This window comes from Peromyscus californicus, unplaced genomic scaffold (assembly GCF_007827085.1).
Source record: "Peromyscus californicus insignis strain IS unplaced genomic scaffold, ASM782708v3 Scaffold_11__1_contigs__length_118956290, whole genome shotgun sequence".
Classification (NCBI taxonomy): Eukaryota; Metazoa; Chordata; class Mammalia; order Rodentia; family Cricetidae; genus Peromyscus; species Peromyscus californicus.
The window spans coordinates 6,504,344-6,518,351 of record NW_026294402.1 but is presented as its reverse complement, the minus strand read 5'-3'; the positions used below and the strand labels follow the sequence as shown (position 1 = coordinate 6,518,351).

At 39.7% G+C, this 14,008-nt stretch overlaps 1 protein-coding gene across 7 annotated transcripts in view; it reads left to right on the top strand.

The window, feature by feature from the left end:
• The window catches only part of Cntn5 (contactin 5), a 1,171,099-nt gene that overhangs the window by 1,022,092 nt on the left and 134,999 nt on the right, over positions 1–14,008 (top strand). For all 7 annotated transcript variants that reach the window (XM_052752006.1, XM_052752033.1, XM_052752025.1 and 4 more), the window contains one exon: positions 11,732–11,859. In XM_052752006.1, coding sequence (XP_052607966.1) covers positions 11,732–11,859 — 128 coding nt within the window. The remainder of the gene's footprint in view (positions 1–11,731; positions 11,860–14,008) is intronic.

Sequence of the window (14,008 nt, the reverse complement as noted above, 5' to 3'; positions counted from 1 at the left end):
CCTCAGAGTCAGAGCCTCAGGTCCTAAAGGGGCCATCCTCCTCAGAGTCAGAGCCTCAGGTCCTAAAGGGGCCATCCTCCTCAGAATCAAACCACAGGTCCTGGGTGTGATTTACCTTCCAGAGCTGAACTAAGAAAAGGGAAAAAAAGCAAGAAATTAGACATATGCTTCACACTATACAAACTCAGAATTAATTAAAAGCTAGAATCATTCCTATAGATAATAGGGTCTAAAACATTAACCAGACATAAGAAAGATAGCTCAATGGTTAAAGCATTTACTGTTATTGCAGAGGTCCAGAGTTCAGTTCCCAGCACCCACGTTTGGTGCTCACAACCTCTTATAACTCCAGTTTCAAGATATTCAAAACTCTTCTGGCCTTCATGGGCACCTGCATATATGTATACATATATACACACAGACATGTACACACATAAATAAAACAAAAAATATTTTTAAAAAATGAATTGATTTAATACAATTTAAAGTAATCATTAGAAAAAATAAAGCTACTTCACATTTGTTGTCTGGAGCATTTAGACACTGTAGTATGCCAGAAAGAAAGGAGTGGGTATTAGAGATGTCTTGGGCTGGGAGGCTGGCACACTAGGCAGAGGACTTCCCAGTAACACCTGGAGACCTGCATTTGAAGCTCCAGAAAGCAACTTTTAAGACTGGCATAGTAATAATTACCTACAATGTCAGCACTGGGAAGGTGGAGGCAGGAGCCTCCCTGGGACAACAGCCAGCTGAGTAAGTAACCTGCAGGTTCAGAGAGCCTGTCTCAAGAAACAAGGTGGAAAGTGATTGACCAAAATCCCAACATCAACCTCTGACCTGCACATAATTGTGCATGCATGCACAACCACACACACGATCACACACACACATGCAGGCACATACACACACACACACACACACACACACACACACACACAGGCACAGACACTCCAAAATATAATATAAAAAAAATCTAAAATATGGAACCTCATTTGTTATAGGGAGAAGAAAAAGCAAAGGATGGAATTAGAGTTAGTATTTTGATTGTTTTCCTAAATTTGAAACAGAAATACCCTGGGCTTGCCTTTTCCGGACCGACTGGCCTATAGAATAAAGGATTTGATGGAGGTTCTTACCTGGTTTTTATTGTAGACTCCCTTAAGATTAAGAAAAGCTTCCTATTATGGCACCCAAACAGATACATGCAAATGCAGGATTTCCCATGGAAAATATAAAACAGTGGAATGAGAAATCAATTTGAACGAAAATATGAAAACTAGATTCCCGTGAGTGTAGAATATAAATGCTTAAGGCAAATCTCAATGAGACATCTCCCAGAAATGAAAACAAGTCCATTGTTTTATTGCTTTGTTTTATGCACCTTCTACAAGAAGCTGACAAAGAGGCTCATCCTCCTCACCCCTGCTTCAGAGCCTAGAGATTGTGTGATTATTCAGTGGTTCAACACAAAGAGCCCTGTGCTTTCTACAAAATGCGGGTGGTGATGCTGAGAGCTGGGGTGGAGGCCCATTAATTAAAGTAACTTCTGCACTTAAGCTCTCCCTCGCTTTCCCAGTGCTGCATGCACTTTCTGGGTCAACTCACTCCTTTCTTCCAGTTACATCTAAAGGCAAGAGCTGGTGACAGCGCAGTCCACTTGAATGTGTCTTGCACTTAGCTTTTAAAACTTTAACTGATCAAGTTAAAGACTATGAATTGCTTTTGTTTCCCTCAACCGTAGAAACGTGTGTCCTGTCTTGTTACCCATGAGTCTCTGCTCTGTCGGCTCTGCGGTCTGTCGGAGCTGTCAGATTGCATGTGATTTTATGCAAAGCTTTCTTTGGAAAATTTCTTCAGGTCAGCAAAGAATAGTCCACAGTATAAATTTCAGAATCCAGCAGACAGACTTTAAAATCCTATCCCGTTATTTTGGTCTCTCTGCTGTGCATTTCCTTCGTCTTCCACATCAAATGAGTAAAATGATATGCCTTGGAGTTTTTGCAAGAAATGAAATAAGTTAATGCAGGGGTTGGTGATATATCTCAGTGGTAGGGTGGCTACCTTGCACGTGCAAGGCCCTGGGTTCGATCTCCAGCATGACCAAGTATGTTAATGTAGAAAAGCACTGTCTAAAGCTTTTATCAAGCAAACACTTAATAAATGTTATCAGAGAACACCATCTACCAGTGTACTCTTTAAAGGCATTATATGTGCTGTGGCACTCAATTTTTTCATCTATAAAATTAGATGGTTCAAGTACAGCCTAGTATTTTCTTCAGGCTGAGTATCTAATGCTTGACAAACACTAAACTAAATGTCTGTTATTGAGCTGTTGATGAAGATAAGGGAAGCAGGCTACAACTTCGACAGGAAAAGCTGACTGTCAGACAAACAACAAATCAAAGAGTCTTTCTGGAATCAGGTCTCTGCCACTTGAAGAACCTCTTTGAATGACTCGGGTAATGGATGCTAACAAAACAGAACTTTCTCATCAGAAAGGTAGTATAAAGGTATTTGACTCATATTGGGGCTGGAAATGTTAGAGGAAATGAAGTGTGGAAGAACATTGGTGTGATGCCTTACTCAGTAAAAGTGATCAGTCCATTTGTGCCACAACCAGAAAGAACCATCTCAACATCGCATCAATGGCACAAGGAATCAAAACTAAAGAAATGTATTGGACCCCCACATAAAATGTGAACATTTTAACAATGACATTTTAAAACATGTAAACCTGCTCCATGGTGTGCTCTTGAGACTTTTGTGAAAAGTCAGATGACCATATGAACTGGACTGAGGTCTGGGTCCCGTGCTCTGTTCTTGTGGTCCATGTGTCCATGCTATCATCCAGTTATCACAGCTTCCAGGCGTGTGGGGAGTTCCAGTGTTGTGATAACCAAAGCCTGCGTGCTCTGTTTTGCCTCCTCTCAGGGTTTCTTTAATCTGAACCTTTGCAATTCCCTATGATTTTAGGATTCATTTTTTTATTTCAGTAAATAATGCCACCAGATTCTTATGTATGGATGGAGAAGAAGAAATCCAGATAATTTCTTCTTTCTGCACACTAAAACTACCCAAAATATAGTTTAAAAAATGTGAAACTTGAGTTTGTGAACTTCATACAGGAAAACATGGGGAATTGATCACTTAAAAATGTTGGTGTAGACAGTGAAGCAACAAAAAATTTAAATCCTTAAAGGAGTTATATAAACCTAAAAAACTTTAGCACAGAAAATGAAACTAAGAGCTACCCTCCAGAGTGGGAGATATTTACAAAGCATTCATCAAAATTAATTAACATCCAGAACATATAAGGAACTCAAAAAAGTTGAACATGAAAAAGAGCATGATTTTAAAATGGGCAAAGGACCTAAACAGACACATTTCAAAAAGACATAAAATGGCTAAGTAAAAGAATTCATTCTCACTGTCAGGCTATTGTAAAGCAGGACCATACCTTGTCATCTCAAGCCAGTTGAGCATTTCTTCTGAGGGACCAAGATGTAAAGAATAAATCCTAGAAATTAATATTTAGCCAAAATTTGCTCTTTCAGTCACATCATATTAAAAGCAGTTATAACACAGTGAACATCTTATGACTTGTAATCTTCATTTCTCTTCATTCTCTAAGAATAAATAACCTGTGACTAGCTTTCACAGTACCAAAAGGTACTACATAGAATCCTTGGGGGCAGGGGTGGTAATCAATGGTCTTACCTGGGAATGAATCCTGTGAATAATAATAATGACCGGCATGGAAAGATATGTCCATGCATACAACAGTGGCAGGAATTATGATAATAAGCAGCCACTTTCAGGTTCTAGACCCAAGGTGAATTTGCTGCGATTATTCTACTAAATGTACATTGTATCAAAACGCTCTCTAAATCTGAATCTCTAGGCCCAGAGTTTAGTGCAGCTATCACACATCATCAGAGAAATTTCTTTATGCAGTAAATGGTAGTTGTCATAGAAATCCATAACTGATCAAAGCGCAAAACTGATCAGCTTCAGATGGAACATCAGCTTCACATGGAATATCTACACCACTGCTGCTCTCGGGGCTCAGAGATCATCATGGAAGAGCAGGCTGAAAAATTTTAGGAATCAGAGATCAGGGAGTACTAGAGTGGAACAATGTCTTCAGGGCTCTAATTCTATTGTATACATTGTGGCATGATTTCTTAATCGGACAAAATTACAATGTATGAAATAAAATTGAGTCTAGCAACATTGAAACTTCTGTATGCTATACTTGTACATTCAGTGTCTTTTCATAGATTAGATATTTCTAGACTATAAAGTACTCTGAAATCTCAAAAGTGAACAAACAGTCCTTGGGTATTATAATAATCACTTGACCAAAGAAGACTTAGAGATGGGAAGTAGGGGTACAAGGAGACACTGTGTTCTCTGGGAGGAAATTCCAAATCAACCCACAGAAAGCTTTTAACTACCTATGATACTGAGATGAAGAAACAAAAAGATTGTCTGAACACAAGAAGAATCCTTATACATTCCTTCAAAGAACGGGAACTGAAACACCACTGAAGAGTGCCCAAGCTTCTTCCAAAATGATCTGCTCATCACAGTAGGTAACATTTTCTCACCAGCAAACATTCCCTTAGACTTACTAACATTCATGATCACACCATTTGTAATCAGCCTAAACAGAAGGAAACCTCAACATTGAGCCACATATGAATGGAGGACTAAATTATGGTACCTGTGCACACGAGACAAAAGTTCAACCATAAATGCAATTCAATATTGACTCTTATAGAAGCATGGATAAATCTCAACTTGATTTTACTGAATGAAAAAAAACTACACAAAATTGAATGTTTAGACCTGGTATGTAGTTTGGAGAGTGATTTCTTGCCTCAAATGCATGAGGCCCTGAGTTCAATTCCCAGTAATACACACACACACACACACACACACACACACACACACACACACACACACACGTACTACATTATTCCATATACTTCCAGTGTAGAAAAATTCAAAATAAAGTGGGAGAAAGCAAATAAGCAGGTGTCTGGTATAGGATGACATAGAAAGGAGCCGGAAGCGACATTGAGAGGGAGCGCAGTGAGTCTTTCAGGGTGATACATGCGTTTACTCTCTAATCATAATACCACTTACATGACCTTCTATTAACACATAAGAATCCCCCAATATGTGTTAAATATACAAGCTTCTGGTATGCCTTTCATAACCCAATAAAGCTGTTGAAACAGTTGACAGTTCTGTGGTGTTTTGTGGAATCAGGTTGTATTCACACTATACCAAGCTCTATATGATTTTCTGCCTCATCTACCCCCATCTTGGGTCTTCCCATGTCCCCTTTACCACCTTCTTGAAACTAGCCATTTGGTTCTTCAAGACTTCATGGTCCTTCTGACCTCAAGACCTTGGTGACTACTCCTCCTCTGTTGTCCCACACTGAGCTCAAATGAAGAATAATAAGTTATATATTGTCTAGCTAACACTTCAGAAGAACTAGTTGGGTTTTATTGTGCCAGTATTATAGTTAAGAAGATTAAGTAGCTACTTGAAATCATACATGGGAGATATATGTATATGGAAGCAAATTGAACCCAATACTTTCGGGCTTGAAAGCTTATACTACTAATAAATTATGAAAACTTCTAAGAAATGATATGCTCTCTGCTGTAATATGTAATATCTGTGGAAAAGTCAAGTAACTCAAGAAGCTTCTGGAATGGAAGAACAGCAGCCATCTAAAAACTGGCAAGGAGACAGCAACATGGATAGTCATTAATTGTGCTCCAAACAGGAATGTGCTTGGAAAGCAATCACAGCATGCAGATAAGATCCTACCCTGTCATGCCTGGATTTCCCTGAACATTTGGGACATTTTAAACAACAAATCCTCCTAGGCCATCCATCCTTCAGCTTCTAAGGAAGGAAAAGAGAGCAATCAAAGGTATTTTTGCTTTCAAGTTTGCTATTATATGTTATTGAGAAAAAAAACTGTCACAAGTACTTTCTGTTCAACAGCACACAGGAATTATTGATAGCTTTTTATTCTTTTAGTAACTGATTGGGCTCAAACACATCATTTTTATTTTCTTGGTTTATAATTTCTTGATCTGTAAAATGAGGTTTGACTAGCCTAGTTACACATTCTTGTAGCTTGAGTTTTCCTGCCTGGCCCACAGTCAGGATAAATCTCTCTCACCCGCCAGTCCCAAGCCGCTCAAACTCGACCAAGTAAACACAGAGACTTATATTGGTTACAAACTGTATGGCCGCGGCAGGCTTCTTGCTAACTGTTCTTACAGCTTAAATTAATCCATTTCCATTAATCTATACCTTGCCATATGGCTCGTGGCTTACCGGCAACTTCACATGCGGCTTGTCATCATGGCGGCTGGCAGTGTCTCTCCCCCTCAGCCTTCCACTTCCCAGCTCTATTCTCCTCCTTGTCCCGCCTATACTTCCTGCCTGGCCATGGACCAATCAGTGATTTATTTACTGACCAATCAGCAACACATTTGACATACAGACCATCCCACAGCACCTCCCCTTTTCTTTTCTTAAAAAGGAAAGTTTTAACCTTTACACATCTCCAAAGTCAGCTTGGTGTATTTGGGAATTTGGGCGTAGCTTCTCTTACTACTTCCTGCTGGAGGGGGGCGCTGTATCTTATGGGGAAACAAAATTTTAGGATCATGGAGTAGTCCGTGAGGCTGTATCATCTGAGCCAGTTGCCTTGAAACGGTTCTGGATGTTGGATCATCTGGGCCATGGTGTCATCGGAGACCTTTCAGGTGGTCTTGGCTGGTCAAACCTGATGTGTCTTAATCTGGAACAAATCCATAGCCTCTGGCTTTCTGTGGAAACAAAAGCAGAGTCTCCTTTCCAAAGTAACATATCCTTATATCCAAATTTTGAAGTCAAGGTACCTTTAAAATATACATTTTGGCATAACTCAACAGCTTTTACAATCAAATGTTTTTCTTCAGTTACGAATATCAAAGAGAACATAATCCAGATTCTCTGTGTGGTAGCCATCTTTACGTGGCTTATTTTTTTTATATTAGCTTGAGCCTATTGCTTTAAACTGCAGCCTTCTAAGCCTGAAACGGCGCTGGCGCTGTGGCTGCTGGCTCCACCCACTTCAGCTTCCCAACATGGCGGTGATACGTTTTCCGCCAGCTCTGGGAGCCATCAACTCTCAGAAATAGTGGGTCTATGCTTCTATCAAAGCAGCGTGTAGCCCAGAAACCTCTTTTTTTTTTTGTTTTGTACTAGCAAAGGCTAAATCCACCACACAGCTTAATGTGCCACTTGCAGAGGCCTCATTCCTGCCATACTGCAGGTCGAGCATGCACACCAGGAACCCGCCATAGTATCTCAAACACACAGGTTGCCGCTAGCTTAAAAGAGACAACTAGGAGCTGTTTTTAGCTCCATTTTAGAATCTTTTTACTCAGGTTTTAGGTGGAAACTCTTGCCCCACATTGGGCGCCATTTGTAGCTTGAGTTTTCCTGCCTGGCCCACAGTCAGGGCAAATCTCTCTCACCCGCCAGTCCCAAGCCGCTCAAACCCGACCAAGTAAACACAGAGACTTATATTGGTTACAAACTGTATGGCCGCGGCAGGCTTCTTGCTAACTGTTCTTACAGCTTAAATTAATCCATTTCCATTAATCTATACCTTGCCATATGGCTCGTGGCTTACCGGCAACTTCACATGCGGCTTGTCATCATGGCGGCTGGCAGTGTCTCTCCCCCTCAGCCTTCCACTTCCCAGCTCTATTCTCCTCCTTGTCCCGCCTATACTTCCTGCCTGGCCACGGACCAATCAGTGATTTATTTACTGACCAATCAGCAACACATTTGACATACAGACCATCCCACAGCACATTCTACTCCAAAATTCCAAGTCACAGGATTGCATTTTACTATCTATGCATATGGTGGTATACTTGACCACATGCCCCCCTCCTCTCTCTCTAGATATACTCTTCTCCCTTCTATGCTTTGCCCTAGGAAACTGGTCCCTAAGAACCTCAGCAGTCTGTTCTCTTGTTCCAAACAATGGAATGGGAGGAGAGATGGTAGCAGGAGACTAGAGTGATGCATTTCCTACTTAATAGTTGCATTAGTACAGTATTTATTAGGCATATGGGAAACTCAGAGGCAGTGCATAGATTTGAGGAAGCAGGTCACTCAGGGTGTGCTCTGCAAGGGCATATTGTCCCTAAGCACTCCTCTTCTCTCTGCTTGCTGGATGCTGTGAGGTGAGCAGGTTTTCTACTTCACATACACCTCCATGATGTTCTGCCTTTCCTCAGGCTCAAAGCAATGGGGCCAGCTGACCGTGGAGGAAAACCTCTGACAATGAGCCATCTTAAGACTCTCCTCCTTTTCAATTGATTCTCTCAGGTCCTCTGCCATTACAACAGAAAGTGATTGACAAAATCACTAAACAATATGGCAGCATCAAAATAAATGGTATTCTTAGACAAGCAGTCTATTTGGAAAGGTCTACGCTAACTGAGGGTGTACAACAGTAGACCCAAGATGGAAATGAAATTGGCCATGATGTTTGGAAGTAGACATACACATCACATTGCTAACAATAACCCCTGTGAGCCAGTGACCTTGTTGAAAGACTAGGACAATGGACAGGTTAGCAAGGCAGATCCAGTCACTAGTTGTTGGTGAGAACAAAGCAACCCACAGACTCTAGAGATCAGAGCTTGTAGAGGTTGATATCAAGTAATATGCTGGTTTGCATTTCTTAAATCATTTCCCACCCCCTACAAACTTCCTCCTCCCCATCCCTTTACTATCTAGTTCCAAGTTCAAGAATGACTTCAACAGAATTAATCCCCAAGTCTGAACATCCAAAAATGTAGCAGTCAAGTAGTAACAACAGAGGGGAGAAGATAATGAGGCTGGAAATATTAATTTAGTCTTCAATTATCTAAGTAATTACGTGTGGTAGCCAGACATTGTGATGTAAATCTCATTCATTACCTGCTTTGTCTTTTCCAAGTTAAAAATAAAAGGTGAAGATTTACATTTTAAATCAGAAGATAAGATTTTAAATGACACTTCTATTTAATGGATGAATATTATAGTATTCAAAATCTTCATCCTCTCTAGTAGATTAGTTGTATAGGCATGTTTATATACCATCTTTTAAAAGAAAGATCTGTTACTTAATATGATGGTTGATTTTAAATGTCAACTTGACATAATCTAGCATCACCTAGGAAAAAAGTTTCAGCAAATAATTGTCCAGATCAGGTTAGCCTGTGGACATGTCTGTGGAGGTTGTTTGATTATGTGAATTTGTGTGGAAAGACCCATTGAGCAGCTCTGTTGCCTAGGCAGGGGAGCCTGGACTGTGTAAGTGTTGAAAACAAGCTGAATACTGAGAGGCATGCATGCACTCATCCTCTCTCTACTCTTGAGTGTGGATATAACTACCTGCTTTGAGTTCCTGCCTTGACCTCCCTCCTGGGATGGACCAGGACCTAGAATTGTGAACTAAAATAAACGTTTTCCTATAACTTGCTTTTTGTCAGGGTAATTTATCACAACAGAGAGGAACTAGGATATCTGTTATCAGTGAGATCTGAGATTGCATTCCTCTTCAATCAAGAGCTGAAATACTACCAGTAGCTAAGATACAGTTATTTCTTTAAAACAGATGAACTTTGAAGTCAAACTTCTGTCCTGTTATATTAAGCTTTATTCAAGTTGGTAAAATTTCAATATTTTCAAGGTATTAACAATCTGTGAAAATTATAGTAATTTAGAAAAATTTCAACAGTCTATAATTTGTTCAAGAAATACAGAATTTTGTGTACAAAGTATAATTTTTGCTTTCAAATATGTGGTTTGTATTATATGTTTAATAGAAATGAACTGGAATAAACTCACCATCTCCTTGTTTGATAACAAATGAGCATTTCCCAAATAATAAACAGAACTTTAGGTTGTCCATCTTGAGGGATTATGTAACTTTTGTTGTTTGTCTTGTTTTTTTTTTTAAGACAGGGTTTCTCTGTGTAGCTCTGGATGCCCTGGAACTGCCCCTGTAGATGGGTTGGCCTCGAACTCACAAAGGTCCATCTGCCTCTGCCTCCCAAGTGCTGGCATTAAAGACATGCACTACCACCCAGTTTATGTAAATTTTAATAAAAGATTTATTTCATTTTTAATTATGTGTATATCTGCAAGTGTGAGTGTGTGTGTGTGTGAGAGTGTGTGTGTGTGTGTGTGTGTGTGTAGCCATGGAGGCCAGAAAAGGGTTTCATTTCCCCTGCAGCTAGAGTTACAAGCAGTTGTGAGCTCCCTGACGCAGGTGCTAGGAACTGAACTCAGGTCCTCTGCATGGCAACAAGTGCTTTTAACTGCCATCACTGCAGCCACAGACTGTGTAACTTTTACAGGCTCTGTATTTTCCACAGATCTCAAGTAGTAACTGTCTAGAAGAACTAGCAGATCAACTTCTCCATTCTTAGTCTGTCTTAATTCTGAGTTAATCTTACATCTTACATCTTGCAAATCAAAACTGAACTATAGTGAAACCCATATGGTGTTTTTAAACTGATATCTTTATTCATGGCAATGTGTAAGTTCATTAAGACAGCACCTTTTAAGCAGTCTAGAATCTTTTATCAATTGTTATGATGTTCAAAGCTCTAAATAGCTGTCAGCCCCGGGTGATAAGCAATACTGAACATACATCCCAAAATAAAACGAAGTAGCTCAGCAAAGCCAAATTTCGGCATTGTTCTTTAATCTCTACTGGTTAGTATGGTGTCACCATGGAGTAACCTGTTGTCAGGAACCTGAGAGTTTAATTCTGGGGTTTGAGATTCAGCATCACCTAAGCACGAAGCTTGTTTCAGCCTTTCAATTGGCTTGCGTGGATTGCTGTGCTGGTGATATAACGGGTTACACTTCACAAGCATGAGAGGGAGAAAATGACCAAAGTGCTAATTAAGTCTGAAGTGCATAAATTCCCAGAATGATAAATACAGAGGGGAATGTGGTAATTCCAAATGTCAACCTCATTTGCACTGAACTTCTAAAATTTTTAATAATGCCTTAATTTTTCACCTTTGTAGAAAACGGAAGGTCCATTTTACCAAAGGTCATGCAAGAGCCCACTTGCAGACTGGAACATCGCATTCCTGTACTTCAGAGTACAGTGTGAGCAGCCTGGTTAGCAGGCCACATTTCCATGCCTGTTAACCCTGCGTGGTGCTGGGAAAGTCACTAATCACCTCTCAGCTGCGTACAGTTAATTCTATGTCTGTACTTGTCCTCCTCTGTGTTTTTATGCTGTTTCTCTTTCTATTTGATTTTTGAGGTCACTTTTGGTATAAGGTGAAATACCTTAGCTTGGTAATAAAATATGACTAGGCGATAGTAGAGCTATAATAGCTAAATTCGGGGTCACCTTTCTCCACCACTTTTAAAATTAACTGTCAGAAACTATCACAAGAGAAGTAACTTGCAAGTTTCTTCATCTTTTGGATAAAAGAAGATATTAAGTGGGTTTATTGTATCAAATCTTAAAGAGGAGAAAGCATCTACCACTTTGTATTTTCAACAGAGCTCCTTCGTCTTACTTATTATCTATCACCTTAGAGGAGGTTTGGACTCCATTGGAATTTCTTTCCATTTATCTTGCAATGAAACAGGAACAAACCTTTTTAATACTTTTCAGAATAGCTATTCTTCCAGACGGAAGCCTGCGGATCGTAAATGCTTCTAAAGCAGATGAGGGCAAGTACATTTGCCAAGGGGAGAACATCTTCGGTTCCGCAGAGATTATAGCTTCCTTGTCTGTCAAAGGTAAGATAACAGGTAACATGCCAGATGTTTCACAGCCATGGCTTCCAAGCCTCAACATCAGGGGCGGGGGGGGGGGGGGGGGGGGGGGGGGGTGGAATAAATGCAAGATACACATACATGTGTTTGCATTGATTAAGGTGAATGTCTTAGTTTAAAGTTTGTTAAAAATACAGAACTAACACAACCAAATTATCATTTCCATCATTTAAAGAATTAAAACAAAACACAGAATGGTGACTCCCACCTGTCACCCCAGCATTTGGGCTGAAATTGTTTAGTTATACAAATCTGGCTGGATGGCAAGCAGGGAGATGGTTCAGCAGTTAAGAACATTTACTGTTCTTCCAGAGGACCCATGTTCTATTCCCAGCACCAAGTCAGGACACACACACACACACACACACACACACACACACACACACACACACTAAAGTGAGAAAACCTGTCTCGAAAATATAAATGAATTAACAAGCAAATAACAAAAGGAAAGGAGTCCACTATTCATAGACATTTCAGTATCTTCCTTTGAACAAAATTAATAAAAGAATAAAATTTTTTTTTAATTTTTATTCACTGTGACAAAATTTAAAGAATGCTAAAATTATAAAAATGTGTTTCAGCATCTGGGCTGGGGTAACCCGATGGCAAAGCAAGCGCTTCACATACCTGGAGACTTGAGTTCAATCTTCACCATTCCAATATTCAAACATTCCCTCCCTCTATCAGGAATAATTCTAGCATCAACTAAGAATTTCCATTTGCTGTTACTTTAACAAGGTAATGGGGAGAGCAGGGTAGCTGCAAGAGGATCCATCCCACAGAGTGAGGGCAGGTACCTCAGTTACCACAACTTCTCAGAGATGTCCGTGACTACAAGGTTTTTATATGCCTTCATTTTTGTGTGAGGTAGATCTTACTGTCTATAGGTTTACTAATTTCCTAGGTCTAAATGAACTAGATTTCAAGTCCACAACATTGTATTAAATAGTTGAGCTATTTTTAAAAATGGAATTGGGCCTGGAAAGACAGCAGTTAGGAGCATCTGTTGTCTTGCAAAGTTCCCAGAAGCCATGTCCTGTGGCTGCTAATGCCATCTCTGGGAACTCTGACACCCTCTTTTAGCCTCCATGGGCAGTTTAACTAACATGCACACACAGAAGAAAACGTCAAAATGAAATCTTTAAAACAGTTTTTTAAACTAATATTTTAGGTAGCAAAATCCCATCAATTAACAAAATGGTATTTTTAACAACTGAATTATAAAGTAGTTGCTTCTTCATTATACATCTATTACACAGAAAATCATCCTTTGCCTATAAAAGTAGAAAAAAAGTTTATGTTTAGAAAATGAAGAAAAGTCTTGGAGGTGGCTGGTGTGACTCCCAACTAGTATTATATTTAATGCTAACAGACTAGAGATATGGTTTGATTTACCTTGCGCTACCTTTAGAAATAAAACCATAATTTAGTCAAGACTCCAATAAGAGAAAAGGCAAACATAAGGGAAGAACAGAATATAGTTTTTCAAATATTTCCATGTATATCAAACATTACTGGCATCCAACCCAGGGACCCAGTCTTGGGTCATCTTCCGATAAGGTAGTGATTGAGCCACAAACTGTTTATCAGGGACAGATGTTCTTCCTTAGCTGTGAATGAAATGAAGATTGGGTTACTCAGGAAACACCATGTCCACAAACCTTCAGCTACAGCACACTGCTCACCTGTGCTATCTGACAAAGCCCAGACTTAGGCTACCAAACACGATATAACCTTAAGAGGGTTCATCCTTAAAGTGTCACTCTTGCCCTCAGCTTGGTTTTTTCTCAGAACTGCTCTGAAGGCTGTTGGTATGAGAAGACACCATAGACAGCTAGCAGTAGTGTTTTCTTCTGGGAGGATCCTCTCACAATCGATGGAGTTTAGAAGAAAATGAAGTTCATTGCCATACCTGTCTCTCTTCCCTGTCTACACGAAGGACTCTAATGAGGAAAGGGAAAACAAAAACCTGTCTCTATAGCCTTTCTACTTTCATTCACACCCACATCACAGCACAGTCATTTAACCTTAATCAATGAATGCATGGCCAATTCCACTTTATTGGTTCAACGTTCTTCTAAGTCCATAAAATAATATTAAAAATGTCAGT